Source organism: Leuciscus leuciscus, assembly GCF_965113295.1.
Source record: "Leuciscus leuciscus genome assembly, chromosome: 1".
NCBI classification, from domain to species: domain Eukaryota; kingdom Metazoa; phylum Chordata; class Actinopteri; order Cypriniformes; family Leuciscidae; genus Leuciscus; species Leuciscus leuciscus.
This window is the reverse complement of record NC_138725.1, coordinates 78,206,906-78,217,972: the sequence shown is the minus strand read 5'-3', so window position 1 is coordinate 78,217,972 and position 11,067 is coordinate 78,206,906. Positions and strand designations below refer to the sequence as shown.

The following is an 11,067-nucleotide window of genomic DNA, read 5'->3' as shown; positions in this document are numbered from 1 at the left end:
ACTTTAGATAAGTATACGTGGGAAACCATGGCATGGCCAATCCAAAGCTATTATAAGAGAAGTAATGTTGGTCAGCTTATATCTGTAATAGTGGCCATTCCTCTACTGAAGTAAACGTTAAGTTGAATTCAAGTGTATGCAATTCCATGGGGGCTATACCAAAGTATCTTTGATTGTGTAAACGTGAATGTGACCGATCTCAGGTATATAGCAATTACCTCTGTTTGGTGACTAAAACTGATGGGCTTGTGAATGTGAGACGTGAAGGTGAAGGTGTGAGGACCTCTGAGCGACATAGTTTCCTAATCTGGAACGGGTAAAAAATACTTAGAGTTAAAAAGAATAATGAAACATTCGCTCACTTTTAATGATGCTCAGATATCATTAAAACCTTTTTCATTTATGGAGTCAGATGAAATAATGAGGTAATACATATGAGAATAATACATATTGTGTTGCGTAAAAGGAAAGACAGTAACGCACAGAGACCTTCACCCGTCTTAGCGGAAACCCCCCATTTGGACCGTTATACGGGCTTACACCTGACATGACTCCCAAGTTGCTCTTTGCAGGAATGAAGTTTTATTCACGGCCGGGAGATCACTGGTCACAACAACCAAGTGTGTCTCCCTGAACAGAAAGATACATGTACATTTAAATCTTACAGTTGAGTAAAAATCAATGTCATACAAGTTTTCTTCACTGTGATTTGTTCTAGTGATTGGTTTGTAATGATAAGCTAACTTAAAAGTTGTAAGCTAATCGTATGACTGGTACTGTGTTAAGCACTTTTTGGGTAAGTCTACATGGTCTATGACCTGAGCATCCTTAGTCTGCATTATTTTTTTGTTTGTTTACATTTGATTTTGAAAATACCTTTTTGACCACTTTTGAGGCCATTACGTAAAATATTTCTACCACAATCCATTTAACATTTAAGGCATGCAACACTTCCTGAACTTTTAAATATAAAATCCTTTATTCTTATACAAAGCACCATCATTCATGAGATACACTAAGATCTTAAATTTAAAACAAAAGTTAAAAAATAACATTACATTTTTTAAAACAAAAACCTGCACAGACGAAAACAAATAGTAAAATCAACGGCCCTCAATCCTTATTATTAGTAGGTTTTTAATTTCAACAGAAACAATTTCTTACGATATCAAAAAAGAGCTACAATAAATCTTGCAATAAATCAACAACATCTTGCATTTAAAGTTTTACTTTGAAATACAAATCTCAGTATATCTATATTTATTAATGATATCTGTGAGGGAAATACAGTAAATTATACACAAAATATATCAAGTTACCAATCACATTGAATAGAGTAACAAACTATTTCTCACTATCAATGTACATTGCTGATGTTAATTTACCAGGGAAATGGCTTTTCAGCTGACTTAAACATGTTCTCCACCTTAAATGTAATTTGCACCTAAAGACAGATATTGGGCCATCTGCCTTGTCTATCCCAAATGTACATAAGTTTGTCTATGTTTGTACGGTAATGTTGTATGCAACAGGTCCTTTAAAAGTGAAGCCCAGGTAAAATGTGACATTCTCATTGTTATGGGGTACTGAGGATGACTTGAGAGCTGGGATATGAAATTTCATTCCTTTGGGACCCTCTAGAAAAACCTTCTCATCCTCCGTCCAGCCTGTGACACATCTCAGCAATTTAGAGATTTCTGGCATTTTCCATACCTCTCCACTAAACCATTTCAGGCGTTTTTCTGAAACAGACAGCAGCTTTGTGATTGTTTCAACCTTGCTCTTGTGGACAAACTTTTCAAATCCAGTTCCATTACTCAGGAAGAAATGAGTGTAGATCCTCTTTTTCCTTGGAGGGATGTCCTTTAGTTTCTTGTCGTAGTTTCTCTGGAGATGTTCAACAGCAGAGAGAACAGTTTCATACTTGTGTTCTTTCTCCACTTCTGTGTCATGCTCTTCTGGCCAGAAAAGTAAGACAAGTAAGAAAAGAGCACTTGGCAAGCACCTCAGTTTCTCTTTAGGAAATTGGTGACTCAGTCTTTGCAGATCCTGAAATGCAGCCAGCTTAGAAGACTGAGTTGAGAGGCAACTTAAAGCAAAGTGGGATGCTATGTACTTGACAAGGTCTGCTGGTAGCATTTGTGCCCTCATAGGATTGCTTGGGTAAAGTGAAATAATGTGCTCCAGAACACTCACAGGGTTGCTATCTTTCTGGTTTGTTAGGAGGGAAAAAATTGTTGTGATGTTTCCGCCACCATGATAATAAATCAACATGCGTTTCATGAGAGGACTTAAGTTCCCTTGGTTTTGATCTGTAAAAAGAGAAGCACCACTGAAGTATTTGCCATAAGCAAAAGACTTATTCACCAGCCAGTGCATGGGATACTTTATGGTCCTCTCAACAGTGTCAGATGTCTTCTCCTCATCGGTGTTCAGGTCAGTCTGGAAGTAACTCAAGTCTTCCGAAATCCATTCCAGTGCTTCCAGCATTATTTTTTGGAGGTTTTTCAGCTTCCAATGAAAATGTGCCCATGGTTCTTCTATCTCAACAGGAATGTAATCTGTAAGGAGGTATTTAATTAATTCTGAAGAATTTCTTCTTGAAAACAAATGAAGAGTGCGCATTAGATTCAGCAATGCACATCCTACCTCTACTACTCCAAAAAAGCCAGCATTGTTCATGGTGTCATTGTCCTCAACTGCTGCATTCTTGCATTCCTGGAAACATTCAATGGCTTTTAGTGCCGTTTCCAAAGCATCTACTGTGTTTTCAGGTGTTTTTTCATCCTGCTCCATGGCTTTACATTTTGCTGCGAACCACTGCCTGTACACCTGACCTCTGGTATCAAGAATGTAGGAATTCTTTGGCCTTTTCTCTACTGCAGTTTTTGCCCACTTTTCTGCTTCTTCAAATCTGTCATGTTTGTAATTAAGTCGAGCCAGTTGCTGAGCAAAAAATGCATCCTCATTAAAACGCTTGTAAGCCGCTTTTAGAAGCTCAATGGCTTTATCTGGACACTCTTTCTCTCTCACATGCTCAATTAGGGGAGAGAAAAAGCTGTCAAATTTATCACCTTTGCTGATCCTGTGGCGTGTCATGAACAGATCTCGCAAGAACTTCATGTACTGATCTTTACCAAACCTGTGCTCAAACAGCACATCGTTGTTGAGAAGATCCAAAGCAAGATCACTTTGTTGTTGTTTGTCACCCAGAAATTGGAGGATTTCCTTTGCAACCAGTGGATGAATGATTCTGACGGAGTTAATGTAGGTGTTTTCATCCCTCAAGTGTATCAAGACCAATTTAGCTTGCTCACTTAGAGAAGTCTCAAAGGCATGTCGTCGAAACCTATCCACACAGATGGACAGTGCCAGGAGAGCTTCGCAATGTGACTGAGAGATGAATGAGTTCTGCACATAAGTGTTGAGCAATGCCACATACAGAACAAGCTTAGTAACCACAGACTTGTGGTCAATGTCTTGCAGTAAATGCTTGACAAACTTCTTCACATATTCAGCAATTTTGTGGCTCTCGAATTCCTCACTCATCAGGACAAATGTTAGAATGAATTCTGGCTTGAACTGCTTTTCAAGTCTTTGTCGTTTTTTGGAAAACTGCTTTTTCTCAGTCTCTGAAAGTTTATGAGTAATAGAAACATTCTGTTGAGGTGATTCCTTGCACATCTTCTCTGGGTTGTGCGATCGCCTACAACTTAGCAGAATGAAGCAGAGAGTTCCACGTGCTATTTTCTTGGTATTGACAGCCACTTCCAATTCATTCTTTACATCTTCTAAATACTCTTGATCACAGTCTTCAAACAGCAGGAGAACAGGGAGGCATTTTTGGGGATCTTTTTCTTCGTGTTCCCGAAGCCAAACCGCATCTTCTGAAACAACCGATACTGAGTATGAAGGTTTTACAACTGCACACCTTAGATCCCTTCGGTTATTCCATAGTACCTGCCTTGCCACTGTACTGCCACCGCTGCCAGGATGATGGTATATGTTGATGCAGCTGATGGGTGCCCGATCCAAACTCCAACAAAGACAGTCTTTCACCATATTGTTGACTTCATTGTAAGCATCTCTTTGAATAACCTCCCCAATGATTTTTTTATCCGCAAGCCAGAGATTCATCCAAGTTACTTTTCCTCCATGGTAAAACTGCTGCTCAATCTTTTCAGATTCCATGACATCGGGACTAGTTTCTTCACAGTGGTTTAGACTCAGAATCTCCAATGAACATCTTGTTTCCTCCTCTCGAGTATCAAGGAAACACTCCCCTTTGGCATAGATCGGTAATCGTTTGGTGGCCCGTGTAGTGGTAGGTTGGACCTGTTGGAGGGTTGCATTTACCTGACTTATTGTCATCCCAACAACACTTGAACTGTTTACTGTTTCCATGTCACAGGATCCTAGAGCAAACCTCTGCCAGTCATTGAAATTCTCCTCCGATTCAGCAAGGCAGATAATGTCCTCATGTCCTTCCATGTCAGTGAAGAACTCATAGAACGTGTTTAGGAATGGTATGTCAACAGGGGAAGTAAGAAGGAAGATCACTTGAAAGGTTCCTTTTGGCAAGATATCTTTGCAGATCAGTGACACACAATCTTTTAGAAGGGTTCTTTTTGTTTTGACCCATGTCTTCTCATCACAGGGAGGCTCGTTGCCTTTGAAATCACTCCGGCCATTGCAAAATATCCAGCTGGTTTGATCAAACAGACGCAGATGACTCTCGAAGTCTCGGATGCTCAAGCCGCTGGGAATTTTGTAGTTCTGCATGAAATGGCGGTTCACTACATGGTGCTTATTGTATTCATGGCATAACCCAGACACATTGGAATCTGGATCAAAGTCAAACACACAGAATATCTTCATGTTCAGCAAAAAATCAATGTGTTGCAGATCCTTCTCCTGAAATTGATTGGTGACAAGTATGTGCCATTTTTCCTTGTCCATTATTTTATTTCCATCTGTTATGAGCATTTTGAGCTTTTTTCCCAGGTTCTGGCACAGTTTTGGTGCTGTGAAATTATTAGTTTTCTCTGCCTCTTCTCTCTGAGCATCCCTAAAATTGATCTGTTGGTAGAACTCATTCAGGTCAGCCACTGGTTCTGTTTTAGAACCCACTCTCCGATAAGCAGTTTTCTTCTCTAACTGAACTTTGTTTGCCTTCTCATTAAAATTTGGCAGGCTAACAGAGAACACCTTATTTTTCACTATGCTCACTGCAGGCTTAATATCAACCTCCACAACATAGTGTTCCACATTGCTGTTTGAACCAACTACTTTAACAAACTGAGGTTCACCAACACATAGTCGTACAAGTTCACTATCAGAGCTAGAGAAACTCCTCTCAATGTAATCTAATGAATCATAGTATACATCTTTTTCCTCGATAGGAACACCAATGATTTCACCATGTACATAACCAGTGTCACCTCTACTGTCCATGACACCAAAATGTATTGTGCCATTTGTTCGAACATTCATACAACCAGTAGCAAATTTCAGCACTTCCTTTGCGAACTTGGCCTGTAGTCTTTGACGGTCCAGTGTTGCAGCAGTGGCAAATGACTTGTACTCATGACATGGACTAATAAAATCACTAACCCCTGATTCTGGTAAGAGTACACTGTTCTTAACATATGTAAAATCAACACCTTTCATATCAAAAGGTCGTAGTTTTGAATCTCTCTTTGTTACAGTAAGTACAGAATCTTCTTCCTTGTTATTGTCTTCATTGGCATCGGCTCTTGTGTCAATACTTTTAATTGCACTTGTTCCAAGGTAATTTTTTCCAGAAGACTCTTTGTGTAAATTATCATGTTGTCGTTGCGCTTTTTGTGAATTAATTACTAACTCATCTCTTTTTTTGATTATCAAAAGCGCAGGCCCGGATTTCATTCCAGTCTCTTTTTTCAGATATTCTTCTGATAGTTCACGTAGGATTCGACCATCTACTTCCTCTTCATGAAGTTTTTCGATGTATGTTTCTTTAATTCCTATTGATCTTAACCAGATGCTCACCATAGACTCAGTCCATGTCTCCAGTGGAGGATCCTCTGGCTTTTCTGAAAACCAAAAAATAGCTCAAGGTGAGATATTTTACTTTAAAACAATGACTGGTAAGTGCTGTAAAACAACATTATACTTGCCCATTGTTTAATTTGTCTTCTAATGATCATTCCCAGTGCAAATACAGACACCTTTACATTGCAGACCTTGAAGAACAGAAATGAGATTGTTAAAGCAGAGACATTTTAAAGCCAACAACAATACATTATTTGGCAACAACTGGGATGTATTTCAGATTAATTTCATCATTAAATGAATGCACAACAAGGGGTGTAAACATATAAATGTGCATCCATTTAGTTATCTGTTAATTGCTAATGCTTCAAATTCACATTTGCATGAACAAAGTACATGCTATAGATTCAAATATAGGCATAACCTAGATAACGAAAAAGATGCATTGGGATTGGCATTTAAAGACATTCTGAACTCTATTGGAGTTAGACAACACATGTCAGGACCATTGTCATAATCATACTCTAGATCTAATATTTTCACATGGAATCAATGCTGATGCCGTTGAAATTCTGCAGCAGAGCAATGACATCTTGGACTCTGTCTCCCCCCTCTGGTCACACACACACACACACACACACACACACACACACACACACACACACACACACACACACACACACACACACACACACCTCTGATTACCCCATTGGTCATTACGCACATTCATCTCTCGCATTATCTTCAGCTGTTTTCCATTCATTACTTGTTAACCTCATCTTCCTTCCCACACCTGTTATCTCTTTCCCTAATTGTCACTGCTTCTTCTAGTCCTGCTTTGCCTTGTCTCTTTGCCAGATTATTTCGAAGCCATGCGTGTGAATTCTCTGAGTAATATCCTCTCGTGTCTTGTCTTGTCCTGTCCTGTCCTGTCCTGAACACGTAAGGAGATTGTGCTACCAGTGTTTTGCTACTAAGCTGTGCTAATTACAGAGTACCTGTGACCGCGCTCGTTGTTTACTGATCTCCTGGAGGTCCCGGAGCTGGCTGGCTTCCGTAACGGTACCCACGACTACCAGAGACGCTCCGCTGCCTACACGGAGGATTTATGTTATTTACCAGGCTGCTGTTTCACCGGAAGATTTTCGTTGTCATTATAGTATACTGAAGAATTCTGTTCTTACCTCTGGACTTCTTTTCTGTTCATTAAAGACTGTATTGCTGCATTTCGCTCCTGGGTCATCTTTCTCTCCACGCATTACAGTTAGACCCTATACCGACTAAGCTATTGAAAGCGATGCTGGCAGAGGTCATAGATCCTCTTCTTAATATCATTAATTCATCTTTGTCATTAGGATACGTACCAAGAACTGTTAAGCTGGCTATGATTAAACCGCTTGTTAAAAAAAGCAAATTAGTCAATTACAGGCCGATCTCGAATCTACCTTTTCTGTCAAAGATACTAGAAAAGGCAGTATCCTCACAACTATGTTCCTTTTTAGAAAGAAATTATATTTGCGAGGATTTTCAGTCAGGATTTAGACCGCACCATAGTACTGAGACAGCTCTCATTAGAGTAACAAATGATTTGCTTTTATCATCCGATCGTGGTTGTATCTCTCTATTAGGGCGCTTTCACACTGGCAGTTTAGTGCGGACTGGGGCACGGTTCGCATGAAAAATCGCTAATGTGAACGCTGTCATCGGACCCGGGTGCGCACTAGAGTACCGAACCCGAGACTACCTGGAGGAGGTGGTCTGAGCTCGTTTGCTCCCGAACCGTGGTGCGGTTCGCGTTAATGTGCAAGCAACACGGACTCGGGTGCGCGCTTGTTCAGGAAGAATAGTATCCCGCGCATGCGTATCGCTGTCGATATCATTGTTTGATTGCGTTTGCGATGACGTAAGATCACTGCAAAACGCACCTGGGTTCGATACAACTAATTGAGTGTGAAACCAGACCAACGCTGCGGGGGGCGCCGGGAACTAGCGCACTCGGGTTCGGACCGCAGCAAACGAACCCAGTGGAAAAACGCCCTTAGTGTTACTCAATCTTAGTGCTGCATTTGATACTATCGACCACAACATTCTTTTAAATAGAGTCGAAAATTATGTTGGCATTAGTGGAATTGCATTAGCATGGTTTAAATCATACTTATCTTACCGTTATCAGTTTGTAGCAGTAAAGAGATGTCTTATCGATCACAAGTTCAGTATGGCGTACCACAAGGCTCAGTACTAGGACCGTTGCTGTTCACTCTGTACATGCTACCCTTAGGAGATATCATTAGGAAGCATGGCATTAGTTTTCACTGTTATGCTGATGATACTCAGCTATATTTCTTCACGCCCAGACGAAACTTATCAATTCACAAAATTAACAGAATGCATAGCTGATATAAAAAACTGGATGACTAGTAATTTCCTACTACTTTATTCTGAAAAACAGGGATTCTAATTATTGGACAAAAAACGTACCTAGTACACTGTCTAACACTTGATGGCTGCTCTGTCAAGTCTTCGTCGTCGGGTTAGGAACCTGGGTGTGCTCTTTGATACCAATCTTTCATTTGAAAGTCACGTCTCTAGTATCTGTAAAACCAAATTTTTCCATCTTAAAAATATATCTAAATTATGTCATATGCTCTCAATGACAAATGCGGAACAATTAGTTAATGTGTTCATGACATCGAGGCTAGATTCATTGTAATGCTATTATGGGTGATTGCCCTGCACGGTTAATAAATAAACTGCAGCTGGTCCAAAATGCAGCAGCTCGAGTTCTTATCAGAACCAGGAAGTATGACCATATTAGCCCAGTTCTGTCAACACTGCATTGGCTCCCTATTAAACATTGTATACATTTTAAAATATTGCTGAATACTTACAAAACACTAAATGGTTTAAATCTCTAGTACTTGCACGAGCTCTTAACGCATTATAGTCGTTTGTGCTAAATACAGTGTAATCAGACTTTAGCCATGAAAATGTCACAAGTAACAGAAATAAGCACAAATGTCAGAGCATGTCAGAACACCTCCAGGGCCAGAAAACAGCTCAGACCCCAGAGGGTTAACTTCTAAAAACTTGGCTCATTGTCTTATCCATTTCAAAGTCATCCATAGAGCATCCATAACCCCTTACAAGAGGTTCAAAATGAAACTGCAATCAACCTATAACTGCCATATCTGTAACACTGTATCATCAGGTACTTTTTCTTCATATGTTTTGGGAGTGTCCAATTGTTGTCAACCTATGGGCTAATGTAAACTTGGTTTTGTCCTCCTTACTACAAATTGAATACATGCCCAATCCAGGTTTATGTTTTCTCAATGATGATTCTGACTCCTGTATAAGTTCATTGCAAAACGGAATTTGTTTGCTGGGTTTACAGCTGCAAAGAAGACAATAATACAGAACGTCTCGGTTACGTATGTAACCCTCGTTCCCTGAGAAGGAACGTTATTACAAAACGTGCCAATGGCAAGGAAATGCCATGGGTCTGCGGAATTTGCATAGCGTAACTCCGTCCCACCTCGTGGGTATATAAGGAAGTATGCTGGCAACATGCAGATATGTTTCTTCGCTGAGGAGTCGAGACTGAACTCAGGCATTCTAGCGGCACAGCGGAAGTGGCAGGGAGACGTAACGTTCCCTTTCGTGGTCACTACGAGTTACGTCGTGACGATGAATGGGGTTCCCAGTCTAATCACGCAACCTCGGCTGTCTTCCAGTGCCCTGCGTAAGTCTGAGCTCCCTGCCTCAACCCCAGGGGTGGCAAGGTGGCTTGCCAAGGGAAAGACACATGCTCAGAGAGGCTTACAGTGGAAATGCACATGTGGGGGTCGCCCAAGGGGGGAACCATGCACATGGAAGCACCAAGCCAACACGAAAGCTGCCGGTGGCATAACTCTGGCGTTGGATGTCAACGGCGCTGGAGGAACTCAGGGCTTCTCGGGGAAGCTCACCTGAGGGGAATATCGCACATATCCAGATCCGAGGAGTGGAATGGCGAGCAAGCAAAGATCCCTGAGCAGATCCTAGTACCGGCTAGTTGAAGCGAGTACACGAGAGGACATTGGCTCTACTCGGAGATTGTAGAATCTCGCGAATGTGTTGGGTGTCGCCCAGCCTGCAGCTCTGCAGATGTCTGATAGCGAGGCGCCATGCGCTAGAGCCCAAGAGCAAGCCACACTCCGGGTGGAGTGTGCCTTCTAACCAAGGGGGCATGGTCGACCTTGCTGCTGGTGTGCCAAAGCAATGGCGTCCACTATCCAGTGAGACAACCTTCGCTTGGAGAGAGCCTTTCCCTTCAGCTTCCCACCATAACAGACAAAGAGCTGTCTACGTAAGCATGGAGGGTGTGTACTGGACAGAGCAGTGCCAAGGCTGGGTCTGCCTCCTCCAAGGGCAGCGCTTGCAGGTTCACCATCTGGTCTCGAAAGGGAGTGGTGGGAACCTTGGGCACGTATCCAGGCCGGGGTCTCAGGATCATGTGAGAATAGGCCGGCCCGAACTCCAGGCACGCTTCGTCAACCGAAAATGCCTGCAGGTCCCCTACCCTCTTGATGGAGGCCAATGCAACCAAGATTGCAGAGGCTCAAAGGGAGCACTCTGCAGGGCGTTTAGAACCACTGAGAGGTCTCAAGAGGGTACGAGAGGATGGCGAGGCAGATTCAGTCTCCTCGCTCCTCTCAGGAACCTGATGACCAGGTTGTGCTTCCCCACGGACTTACCTTCAACTGCGTTGTGATGTGCAGCGATAGCGGCAACATACACTTTGAGTGTGGAGGGAGACAGTCTTCGCTCCAACCCTTCTTGCAGGAAGGAAAGCACGACACTGATCGCCGAGAAGAGCACCAGGTGATGAAGAGGTTCCACTTCAACGAGTAGGCATGTCTTGTGGACGATGCTCTAGCGGAAGTGATGGTAGCCACCACCGGTGGTGGTAGGGTATTCAAACCTGCCTCGTCTTCGTCGCTCGGAGAGCGAGGCCGGTGGCAGCATGCAGCTAATCAAAGAGCCCTGGGTCAG

At 42.2% G+C, this 11,067-nt stretch overlaps 1 protein-coding gene across 7 annotated transcripts in view; it reads right to left on the bottom strand.

Annotated features, from left to right (window-relative positions):
* Positions 1-348: 348 nt before the first annotated feature.
* The window catches only part of LOC309509844 (sterile alpha motif domain-containing protein 9-like), a 58,040-nt gene continuing 47,321 nt past the window's right edge, over positions 349-11,067 (bottom strand). For 5 of the 7 annotated variants that reach the window (XM_082184805.1, XM_082184803.1, XM_082184806.1 and 2 more), the window contains 3 exons: positions 8,198-8,292; positions 6,159-6,224; positions 349-6,074 (listed from right to left, as the gene is read on the bottom strand). In XM_082184805.1, the coding sequence (XP_082040931.1) occupies positions 1,501-6,074; positions 6,159-6,162 (4,578 nt within the window). In that variant the 5' untranslated portion in view covers positions 6,163-6,224; positions 8,198-8,292 and the 3' untranslated portion in view covers positions 349-1,500. The remainder of the gene's footprint in view (positions 6,075-6,158; positions 6,225-8,197; positions 8,293-11,067) is intronic. The other 2 variants (XM_082184808.1, XM_082184804.1) reach the window with 1 other exon arrangement.